This window comes from Rhineura floridana, chromosome 3 (assembly GCF_030035675.1).
Source record: "Rhineura floridana isolate rRhiFlo1 chromosome 3, rRhiFlo1.hap2, whole genome shotgun sequence".
NCBI lineage: Eukaryota > Metazoa > Chordata > Lepidosauria > Squamata > Rhineuridae > Rhineura > Rhineura floridana.
The window spans coordinates 120337264-120350046 of NC_084482.1; the positions used below are offsets into that span (position 1 = coordinate 120337264).

A 12783-nucleotide genomic window follows, 5' to 3' on the forward strand; every position below is an offset into this window, starting at 1 on the left:
AGCATTTTATGGTAAGCCTGTCTACTCAACAGTCCTCCTTTATATAACCTCTCTGTGTTCATGTTTTCATCTTTTAAAGTTTCTAAGCAATGACAGGAGAAAGGAGAGCACATTATGAATCTATTATTCTTGTTTCAGTTCCCATTTTTCCACAAGGAAGAAACAAGAGGAGAATGGAACCAAGGGAAAACTTTCGAATGCTTCTTAGCTGGCTTCTTAGCTGGCTGCCTCAGGCACTGTTGAATTAGAGGCAGCATAAAACAAGTGAAACCCAGAATACAGAGTGCCTAGATCATGCTGTGTATATACAAAAAGACAGGCTTCCTGAGCCCTTGATGTCATATTTTATAGGGCAAAGGTTGGAACCAGAGGACCTCCAGATGTTGGGCTGCCAATATTTGTAGGACCACAAACTGGCAGCCCCTGTTCTGGGGCTATGTATAATTTTAAGGCCCTGACTGTGCAAGGCTGCATAACTGAGCTCCCTTTGCCCCCCACTTTCTCTCTTGTTTTCCATGCTTTCTAATGTCTGATTTTGCAATCAGATAACCAAGCATGGTGTGGTAGTTGCTAATAAAAAAATGTGGGGCAGCTGTATCCATGTGTGTGGTTGACTATAATGGAACCAGTTACCTAGAGAGGTAGTGGGCTCTCCAACACTGGAGGTAGGGCCAGTTCTAAAGGGCGGCCAGGTTGGGCACTGGCCAGATGGCCCCTGGAGCTACAGGGACCCCCTCAGCTGCCCCTCTGCTCCCCTTCTGTGATCCATGCCCCCCCACATATCCCCACTTACCTGTCTGCTGTCTTTTACCATTGCCCTTAACAAAGATGGCAGCTGAAGTTTCCGTAAGGTACTGAAGCCCCTGCTGCCATCTTAGTTGATGGCAGAGATGCGCATGCATAGTACGCATGCGTGCCATCAACAAAGATGGCGGCGGAGGCTTCATCCCCTTAGGGAAACCGTGGCCGCCATCTTGGTTAATGGCAATAGTAAAAGACAGGAGACAGGTAGGTGGGGTGGGCTGTGCATGCAAGCGCACAAGTGTGCATGTGCACACATGCTGGGGGCCAGGGCAAGCTGATGCCCAAGGGCCCCAGCATTCCTGGAGCCGGCCCTGACTGGAGGCATTCAAGAGGCAGCTAGACAACCATCTGTTGAGAATGCTTTCATTTGGATTCCTGCATTGAGCACGGGGTTGGACTTTATGGCCTTATAGGCCCCTTCCAACTCTACTATTCTATGATTCTATGATTCTATAATGATCAGCCACGTGGCAGGGCCAGCTGTACAGGACTCTGTACAGAACTGGGCATGGTCAGCCATTGCAGACAGGCCATTCTACACATGAATGTGTTTCCTGCTCCAGTGAGCAGTATCAGTATCAGTGTGGTGAGCCAGAGCTGCAGAATCATCCTCCTGACACTGGTGTCACTGCTGCTTACCTGGATGGGACTGTGGCACAGCAGCAGCAAAGTTGGGGCATGTGGTTGCACTTGTGGGAGCCCTGGATTGGTCTTGCCAGTGCACTCAGATGGCCCAGACCTCACTCCTATCCTGCCCCAACTCCTTCCAGGCAACCCTGGCAGTGGGATTACAAATGGCCATCGTATAATTATGTCTTTATCAAAGACCTATAAGGGCTGGAAAATGAGAATCTGAATCCTTTCTTTCATTAACATGCCTCTGCAATCTCTTCACTGAGATATATTTAGGGAAAAGGCCGGTTCTCATGGGTAGAGCATCTGCTCTGCATGCAGAAGGTCCTAGGTTCAACCCCCAATATATCCAGGTAAGGCTAGGAAAGGCTGCTGCCTGAAAGCCACTGCAGGCCATATAGACAATGTTGATCTAGATGGACCAATGGTATGATTGGGTGTAAGACATAAGAACATAAGAAGAGCCTGTTGGATCAGGCCAGTGGCCCATCTAGTCCAGCATCCTGTTCTCACAGTGGCCAACCAGGTGCCTGGGGGAAGCCCGCAAGCAGGACCCGAGTGCAAGAACACTCTCCCCTCCTGAGGCTTCTGGCAACTGGTTTTCAGAAGCATGCTGCCTCTGACTAGGGTGGCACAGCACAGCCATCACGGCTAGTAGCCATTGATAGCCCTGTCCTCCATGAATTTGTCTAATCTTCTTTTAAAGCCGTCCAAGCTGGTGGCCATTACTGCATCTTGTGGGAGCAAATTCCATAGTTTAACTATGCGCTGAGTAAAGAAGTACTTCCTTTTGTCTGTCCTGAATCTTCCAACATTCAGCTTCTTTGAATGTCCACGAGTTCTAGTATTATGAGAGAGGGAGAAGAACTTTTCTCTATCCACTTTCTCAATGCCATGCATAATTTTATACACTTCTATCATGTCTCCTCTGACCCGCCTTTTCTCTAAACTAAAAAGCCCCAAATGCTGCAACCTTTCCTCGTAAGGGAGTCGCTCCATCCCCTTGATCATTCTGGTTGCCCTCTTCTGAACCTTTTCCAACTCTGGAATATCCTTTTTGAGATGAGGCGACCAGAACTGTACACAGTATTCCAAATGCGGCCGCACCATAGATTTATACAACGGCATTATGATATTGGCTGTTTTATTTTCAATACCTTTCCTAATTATCGCTAGCATGGAATTTGCCTTTTTCACAGCTGCCACACACTGGGTCGACATTTTCATCGTGCTGTCCACTACAACCCCAAGGTCTCTCTCCTGGTCGGTCACCGCCAGTTCAGACCCCATGAGCGTATATGTGAAATTAAGATTTTTTGCTCCAATATGCATAATTTTACACTTGTTTATATTGAATTGCATTTGCCATTTTTCCGCCCATTCACTCAGTTTGGAGAGATCTTTTTGGAGCTCTTCACAATCCCTTTTTGTTTTAACAACCCTGAACAATTTAGTGTCGTCAGCAAACTTGGCCACTTCACTGCTCACTACTAATTCTAGGTCATTAATGAACAAGTTGAAAAGTACAGGTCCCAATACCGATCCTTGAGGGACTCCACTTTCTACAGCCCTCCATTGGGAGAACTGTCCGTTTATTCCTACTCTCTGCTTTCTGCTTCTTAACCAATTCCTTATCCACAAGAGGACCTCTCCTCTTATTCCATGACTGCTAAGCTTCCTCAGAAGTCTTTGGTGAGGTACCTTGTCAAACGCTTTTTGAAAGTCTAAGTACACTATGTCCACTGGATCACCTCTATCTATATGCTTGTTGACACTCTCAAAGAATTCTAATAGGTTACTGAGACAGGACTTTCCCTTGCAGAAGCCATGCTGGCTCTGCTTCAGCAAGGCTTGTTCTTCTATGTGCTTAGTTAATCTAGCTTTAATCATACTTTCTACCAGTTTTCCAGGGACAGAAGTTAAGCTAACTGGCCTGTAATTTCCGGGATCCCCTCTGGATCCCTTTTTGAAGATTGGCGTTACATTTGCCACTTTCCAGTCCTCAGGCACGGAGGAGGACCCGAGGGACAAGTTACATATTTTAGTTAGCAGATCAGCAATTTCACCTTTGAGTTCTTTGAGAACTCTTGGGTGGATGCCATCCGGGCCCGGTGATTTGTCAGTTTTTATATTGTCCATTAAGCTTAGAACTTCCTCTCTCGTTACCACTATTTGTCTCAGTTCCTCAGAATCCCTTCCTGCAAATGTTAGTTCAGGTTCAGGGATCTGCCCTATATCTTCCACTGTGAAGACAGATGCAAAGAATTCATTTAGCTTCTCTGCAATCTCCTTATTGTTCTTTAGTACACCTTTGACTCCCTTATCATCCAAGGGTCCAATCGCCTCCCTAGATGGTCTCCTGCTTTGAATGTATTTATAGAATTTTTTATTGTTGGTTTTTATGTTCTTAGCAATGTGCTCCGCATCCCTTATTGTCTTCTTGCATTTCTTTTGCCAGAGTTTGTGTTCTTTTTTATTTTCTTCATTCGGACAAGACTTCCATTTTCTGAAGGAAGACTTTTTGCCTCTAAGAGCTTCCTTGACTTTGCTCATTAACCATGCTGGCATCTTCTTGGCCCTGGCGGTACCTTTTCTGATCTGCGGTATGCACTCCAGTTGAGCTTCTAATATAGTGTTTTTAAACAACTTCCAAGCATTTTCGAGTGATGTGACCCTCTGGACTTTGTTTTTCAGCTTTCTTTTTACCAATCCCCTCATTTTTGTGAAGTTTCCTCTTTTGAAGTCAAATGTGACCGTGTTGGATTTTCTTGGCAATTGGCCAGTTACATGTATGTTTAATTTAATAGCACTGTGGTCACTGCTCCCAATCGGTTCAACAACACTTACATCTCGCACCAGGTCCCGGTCCCCACTGAGGATTAAGTCCAGGGTTGCCGTCCCTCTGGTCGATTCCATGACCAACTGGTCTAGGGAATAGTCATTTAGAATATCTAGAAACTTTGCTTCTTTGTCATGACTGGAACACATATGCGGCCAGTCTATGTCCGGGTAGTTGAAGTCACCCATTACTACCACATTTCCTAGTTTGGATGCTTCCTCAATTTCATATCTCATCTCAAGGTCTCCCTGAGCATTTTGATCAGGGGGACGATAGATCGTTCCCAGTATTAAGTCCCTCCTGGGGCATGGTATCACCACCTACAACGATTCTGTGGAGGAGTCTGCCTCTTTTGGGGTTTTGAGCTTGCTGGATTCAATGCCTTCTTTCACGTATAGAGCGACTCCGCCACCAATACGTCCTTCCCTGTCCTTCCGATATAGTTTATATCCAGGGATAACCGTATCCCACTGGTTTTCTCCATTCCACCAGGTCTCTGTTATGCTCACTATATCAATGCTCTCCTCTAAGACCAAGCACTCCAGTTCTCCCATCTTGGTTCGGAGGCTCCTAGCATTAGCGTACAGGCACTTGTAAGCAGTGTCTCTCTTCAGTTTCCTATGATCACAGTGAAGGAGCCTACCCTGTGCCTATGATCCTCCTTACTGATACAATGACATGGTCTCTCTCAAGGTATTTATTGAAGAAATAAGTATTTGTCAACTAGCCATCACAAAAAAATGGAGCACTCTGTGCTGAGAAGGTCTTCTATGTGTATCTCATTAAAATGAGTGATGGTCATAGCCCTAGTCATTACTATGTTTTTCCACAGTTCCCATTCATTTTAAGTGCACAGGAGAATGATTGTGCCTGGATTTTTGTTGAGACAGAATACTGAGACTACCAGCATTTCCCACTTAGGTTTGGTGAACATACTTCAATTTCTTGCCCTGCCTGCAAATTTGTGATTACAACTTTAATTGCAGTATACAACCAGCTGCAAAAGGCTGCAAAGGTAACATTTTTACTCACCTCAATCTCATCATCACTGGAAACCCCTGAAAGGAGACCAAAAACATATAAATGTCTTAACGTTGAACTATCTTGAATTCAGAATTAAATCTGTAAGGAGATTAAGAGCCTTGCAACTGTTTATCCTTCCAAAGGCTGTGCTGTAGATTAGGTTAGAAAACCAACCAACCTAAGACAGAGTTGTATCAGAAGAACAAATTAATTATAACACTTATTAGAACTATTTCAGATTATTCAGTTGCATTAGCTCATCACAGTATGAGACATTTGTACAGCTCCTACTTACACCTAAGTCTTAATAGCCCTGATAATACCTTCTCCAGAAGTTTATAAAGAGAAGGGAGAATGATTAGAAGGTAATATACTGAGCATCTGTCATTCCATATAATTATAAATGTGCACCTGTAATTAGGTCCATAATATTGTTCTTGTTGCAGGACTGATACATTTGTCAATGTTAGTTTCTCATTTTTCTAATCTTAAATTCAGTTTGTGTATCAGTTTGGTTTTTTAAAGTGCCTATAAAAACTTGACATCATTTTAGTGTGAATTTCTCCTAAAATACAGATTTTTGCAAGCAATTTTCCTTAATATAATTTTTGTAAGTTATTTTCATTAATATATGTATTATTTTGTGCTCCCTCTCCCCCAATATAAATATTTTTGTACACATTTTAATACACTTTTCAAAGCATAGCTATGTTTTAGTTTGAATATTGTTTTAAAGAGTGTGAATTAAGTAGGTTTGATGAAAATGCGAACTGCTCCAAATTCATCTTCTATCTTTACTATTGGCCATACCTAGGGGGGCATAGGACAGGACCCCAGTACATTTAATGGATTTGGGGAAAAGGGAATTTTAGTAGGGGAGCTTAGTCTTCTTTCAGCCCTGCATAACAAGCTGTACCTGTCAAAATTCTCTTAAACTAAAGGTCCAGAATATTTCCTTCCCTATCCCTACCCTAGCTCTACTGAAAACCTTTCCAGAGCATCCCAGAGTGCTAGCCGTAGTACTCTGCAGTTTTTTTGTTTTGTTTTGCAAGAGGGACTCACCTGAAAAACACCAAAGTGCCACAGCAAAGACCACAAACACATGCATTTTCCTCATGGAAGAAATAACGATTTTGCTCTGCACTGAATCCACCGATATTCAGCTGAGAAGATAGTCTCTTTAGGGCACATTCATGAACAGGATATCAGAGACAACCATACACACACCTATATATATGTGCAGGAGTTTACATTCGATGTCCTCATTATGAAAGACTTGGCATTCTAAGGACAGTTTCATAACATAAAGACTTGGCATTCTGGGGGAATTCTCTCCCCACCCCTTGGCTCTCTTGGAGTACAAAGGCAGGGTGAGGGCAAAGAAGGGGCTGCTTGACTTTTTCCTTCCCAGCTAATTTACGGTTCAAACTTCCTCACAGTTGCTTTTCTCTCACAGAGATATTTATTATCTCTTTAAGATGAAAGCAATTGGAGAGGGACATTTGACCTGACTTTATCTGATAACAAGAAATCTGGGCTGGGGAGAGAAAATCCACTATAAGAATGGTTTCTGGGGTAATTTTCTCTCTCTATCAGTGTAATGAGCACAAATGTGTTAAAAGCATCTGGCCTAATCCCCTAACAATCTTTGTCACCAGATTACAAAAGTAAACCTCTGCTGATGTCTCCTCTCATGTCTGACTCTCATGTTGAACTAAATATCAGAGCTGGTAAATATAAAGAAAAAAAATGAAGATGGTTGTTAGTTTTATTCTGAGTGGTACAGACTTGTGGAAATTAAGGGCCAATATCCTTCCTATACAAAAGCCACTGGCTCAAAATGTATTGCTCAGGAGAGGTATCTTATGATTTCCTGCTCTATTTGTCCTATCTTCCGGGGTTTATAAGAACTCATTGCTCAGTTGAAAGGAATCCAGACATAGGGTTATAGCCAGCAAAGTCATTCTATTAGCAGAAGGATTTCTGCCTGTGCTTTCTCTCCCTCTTCTGTGTGTGCCCCCCCATCTGCTCTGGAGTTTTGGGGGGAACCCAGAACAGATTTGGGGGGGAGTGTTCAGGAGGCATATGGGGAAAGGAGATGAAGAGAAAATCCCATTACAAAGGCAAAAATACTTCATTGGATACAACCCACACTCAGTGATGGGCCATAGCTCAGTGGTAGCAGAGCCCTTGCTTAGAGTGCAAAAGGCAGTGGTGTACTAAGGGCGGAGCGGTGGGGGCAGTGCACCCCGGGTGCATGCAATAAGGGGGTGCATTGGATTCAACCAAATCTTTGCATCTGGAATCTTTCGAGGCTCAGTTTAGGGGCCTCTTCAAGGGGCTTGGCTTTCCAAGAATCTCCCAGGTTGGGCACAGAGCCCAGAGGCAGGGTCAGTAAGGCGGGAGGCCATACCTTTTTGCAGGGTGAGGTGGTCACCTCTTGCAGCTGATGTGGGGTGTCGTGGAAGGGCAGCAAAGGGGGAGAGAGAGGCAATTTGTGGGGTGTCTCAGGGGCCCAAACCACCTGACTGGCTTTGTGTGCTCTTCAGAGACACTTTGATTTGGGGGCATGTCCTGCTTTCCTCAGGCAGCCAGGCTGGCCGAAGGAGTGCAAGGCAACCCTGCCCTCCCCTCCTCCGCTGTGCAAAGCCAGGCCCTTTCCTTGCTCCGGGCATCTGGGCCATCCTTCCAGCGGGCCTGCTTTCCCCTCCACCCAGCTGGCGCATGCAGAGACGCTCTCTCCAGAGCACACAGCGCAAGGGGCCTGCCGCCGCCGCCGCCGCCACCACCTCCTCCTCTAGGATGTGCTTCTCCGTCCTATCTGGTAGAGCTGGCGGGGAGAACTTAGCTGCTGCTGTGCTGGAGGAAGCCTCGCTGGATCTCAAGGCCAGCAGGATCTGCAGACAAGTTGGGTGTCTCTGCATGGAGGTTAGCGCGCCACGGCCCTCTCCTTCCCACCAGGCAGCCAGAGGCAGCAGGTCACCGGTTGGAATCTAGCATTTCCAAAAGGCTAGCTTGAAGTCCAGTAGCAATAACAGTAATAACATTATCACCGTTATTGTTGACATTCTGCTGATCATCGTGCTGCAAAACCATCTTTTGCAACTGTGCCAAACAGAGCGTTAAGATATTGATTTTCCTTTAAGGGTGCTGCTCACCACCAGGGCTGTATATTCCCTCCATAGGAGGAGGGACAAGTAACTTAACCAGCATTGCATCACTTCTGCTTGGGAGAAACAGAGAATATCAGATGTATGGCAGGTGGATGGATAGATAGACAGATATTTTAAAATGCCTCCAATTTCCTCAATATTGGATCTGGGCTAAAAATAGGGGCCTGGGACTATTCCCCATTGACTATCAACCTTTTACTAGGTTAATAATTATTCTAATCATCTGGAATAGTAGCTAGGGATTGCTATTTGTTAATCAGGGAATGTGTCCAACCAACACCTCACGCACCAGCTTCCTAGTTCTGGAGTTCCTTCAAGCTACCTGCAATGTAGCCTGGCATCCAGTCATTGAAAATGGGTTTCCTTCCTTCCAAATCTAGGTCAACAGTCTCCCCCCCCGCCACCGCCACCGCCTCTTCTCCCCGTATTTCAGTTGCTATTAATATATTTAAGCCCCACCTTCAGTTCTATAATAGGGGCTCAGCTGGAGTCTCCACGAGGAGATGGGGGGATTTCCTAAACTCTGCCCCTGTCCATTTCTCCCTTCCCCCCTGTCCCCATTCTTTTCCCACAGCGGCCTGATTTTCTGCACATCTAGGAGATTTATCCGGGCCAAGGGGAGAGAGAGCTGGCAATCTCCACCCAACCACCTTAAATCTGACTGTACCTTGGGAGTGAGCTGGCATGTGCGCCTCAATTAAATATGCACACAGGCCACAGTGTGGGGCTTGGAGAGAGTTCGCCGCCCAATTCCACCTCCTAGAAGGCAAAATATAAATACAGCAAAGCTCAACGGTAGAGAGACAGGAAGGAAGAAGGGACAGAGGGGGACTGGGGAGAATTGGGATGCTATTGTCAGCTCTCACGTTCTGCCTTTGAGTTCCTGGCCCCCTCCTTGGTTCCATCTCCTCCCCTTCCCCCTTCCCACACACTTTCTGGGTCTGCAAAAGATGCACGATCAGGGCTAGCAGCGCAGCAGCAAGGCAAGCCCATCTCGCGTTTTCAGCTCTACTTAGGGCTCATTCAAACGAAGCAGGATAATCTATGTTTTTCATATCCGCTTTCTCATCTGACAGTCCCCACTCACCTATTTGTTTGCTCTTTCCCGATGTAAAAAACCCGCTTTTTTCGCACCCACACACGCAGCAGAAGGACCCCCACATTCTTTTCGCTTTTTCCCAGCTCCGCCTCCAACACAACTCACTACCAGCCAATTGGTGCGCAAAATCTGACGTGCTTCTCCGCCCATTCACCCACAATCAGCAACACGCATGCACTTGAACGTAAGAGCGCGAAAGTTTGAATTTCCTGTGTCAGTAATGGAGTTCCTTGCCGCTCGCCACTCTTGTATTTTCGATATTACGCAAAAACGAATGTATGTGTTTTTGCTGAGCTTTTCTACAGTGCAGCGCTCAGCTGTGGCTCCCAGCTCCTCCCCAGGAATGCTGCCCCCGAGGGAAGCAAGCAGCACCCCCCCATGGGTGGCCGCTCTTGGTTCGGACAGGGAATGTGGGCAAAGAGCCCCACGCACTGCTGTGCAAAGCCTGAGAGATCCAGGCAATTCTGTGAGGTATTGGGGGGGTTAGAGAGAGAATGGGGCAAGCCATCGTCATGTCAACTTTGCGTGGGGTTAACATGCTGATTTTTAAAAGGGTGATTTTTAAAACAAAAAAAATCTCCCCTCTGAAATTGACAAGAGAGCAGGGAACAGGCTAGTCAGTTTCACGTGAGGGCGGCTCAAAGCATCCCTGCAGATGATGAGGGCGCCCTAGTTACACAACTCACTCCCCCCACCCATAAATCCATATTAAAATTGCAGAAAAGAGCCCCGCGTGCTGCCGTGCAAAGCTACGCTGAAGCAGCCAGCACAGGCTTTGCAGTGTTCCCACTGATAAAAGAAATGTGCAAACCACTTATATGCCAATAATACCTGTATTTCTGTTAGTTTGTATTTGCGATATTTCGCAAAATCAACTGTATGCGTTTCCACCTTTACGTATATTAACGTTTCTGGAGATACACATGGCTGGCAATTCCACTTATTTCTCCAGAAACGCAGCGCGATGCTCTAGCTAACCACTTACAGGAATACCCCGCTATACGGACCGTCACTTAACGCACACAAATAAGCTGGGAGGCGCGATGGTGAGCAGCTGAGAGGCACGGCAGCGCAGCAGCAGAGGCTTTAGCACGGGGCTTTGAGGCTCCGCATGAAGGAGAGGTAAAAAAGTTTTAAAAGGTAGTGCTTCACTTTAAGGACATTTTTGGTTTACGTACTTGCTCTGGTCCCGTTGAGTACATTAATGCGAGGTATTCCTGTGCCAATATTTCCTGTATCTGCGCAGTAGAAGTTGCAGAGCCCCCCCCAACACTGGACCATTGCTCTGATTGGTTCCCTTTTCCCGGGCTTTCCCCGGACATTCGCGCACATGCGCAAAAGTGGAAATATGTGATTGGCTGGGAATGAGGGAAGGAAACGCCCAAGAACCACCCACAGCTGTAAAGTCCGCGGTATTGCATCCGAGCGGCTGAAGGCACAGCGGATGATTCGTGATTTAAAAAAGCAAATCGCATTTTTTGCGGTTATGCCAAAGTGGATTTAACGGCACGAAAATGCGCAAAAGCGTGCGAGGTCATCTGGATGACCGAAAAATAATGAGAACACAAAGCAATCATGTCACACATTATACAGTCGTCTGGATGAGCCCTTACTCCTCTTTGATCGATCATAGTGGCTAGAGTTTCAGTTTGTGTCCTGCTAAAACGTGGCTGAGGCTGCTGCCAGTGGTGTACCAAGAACATGATTTTGTCGTATAGAGGAGGGGAGTGTTAAAAAATGATCTGCTCCGGGTTTCAAATACGCTAGGTACGCCTCTGGCAAAGGATCCCCAGTTCAATCCATGGCATAGCCAGGTTGGGCTGGGAAAGACTCCATTTTGAAAAACCACAGAGCCACTCATTACTTACCAGGATGGCCCAGTGATTTGGCTCTGTATAAGGCAGCTGCCTAGCAAATGCAAGAAAGTGCTATGGTTGGGAGAGAAATATATTTTTCAAGCACTGAAAATATACAGGAACACAGGAACGATTGGCCCATCTTGCTCAGTATGGTCAAAAGGGACTGGCAGCAGTTCTCCAGGGTTTGGGGTGGAAGTCCTTCCTAGCCCCATCTAGATATGTAGGGGCTTGAACCTGGGACCTTTTCTTTGTAAAGCAGGTGCTCTACCACTGAGCTATGGCCCTTCCCCAAATAATCTGTCTCTGGGAAAATTCCTCCTCTCCCCACCTTTTGTGATGATGAGTGCTGCAGTGCTGTGTGGATTGATTGTGGATCTGTTTTATGTCCCTGCAAATTTATGCAGATGTGTTCCTTTTAAAGTTGTATTGTTGTAATATAAAACAATAAAAAACTTCCTATCATTTATTCTGAGGTGCCTCCCTCTTTTTTTTTTTTTTTTTGGAAGCGAACTGAAGGCACTGGATACACTACCATAATACCACAAGCTTGTGACAAAATGGTTATGAAATCAATAAACAGGACAGACAGCAGGTTCCAACTGCAGAAATGTCAGCAGGAAAGGAAAGGAGTCCCACGCAAATGAAAATGTTAAGCACCCAAGGCTGCTGGGTGGTGACCTTGGCATCACTGGTGACTCTAACCCACATGAGTTCAAGCCCTGTATTGATGAAATTTTTGAAATGCATACAATGCCTTGCAAAAGTAATTAGACCCCAGACCAATGATCTCATATTACTGAATTACAAATGTCACCTTATAATAATTGAATTAGAGTTTCAATGTTTTAAAATAAAATATCATATGGAACAAAATTACAATGTACCATTTGTAATTCAGTAATATGAGAGCACTGGTCAGGGGTCTGATTACTTTTGCAAGGCACTGTATATATGTGCCTGTTTCCTAAGACATGCTTTTTTATTGCACTGAGGTAGGTATGGAAGAAGGTACTGTTTTCCATTCCGCCCTGTATTTGTTGCATGCAGCTCTGTTTCCATTCTGCTGCAGTTTGTCTTCCACCAAAAATTATGTTATTTGTCTCACTGTCCACTGTGCTAAAATAACATAAGTTTCATTATTATTTATATAAATCACATTGTTATGTCATTCCAGTGCATTTATTTCAGTGGAAAGGAGATGCAACGCAAATAAGGGAAAAATCTAGTTATGTAACATTTGCAGACTAAAAGCAACAACAGCTACTACAGATTGTATGAACTGTATAGATTTCAATTCTGGACATGGGATGAATAAGCAAACATCAGACCCAGTGCCTGCAGGAAGAAGGAGAA

General features: G+C 45.3%; 1 protein-coding gene across 1 annotated transcript in view; it reads right to left on the reverse strand.

Annotated features, from left to right (window-relative positions):
* Nucleotides 1-33: 33 nt before the first annotated feature.
* LOC133380367 (serine protease inhibitor Kazal-type 5-like) overlaps nt 34-12783 on the reverse strand; it is a 102579-nt gene continuing 89829 nt past the window's right edge. Inside the window, exon 15 of the mRNA XM_061617513.1 lies at nt 34-45. Within this exon, the coding sequence (XP_061473497.1) occupies nt 40-45 (6 nt within the window). The 3' untranslated portion in view covers nt 34-39. The remainder of the gene's footprint in view (nt 46-12783) is intronic.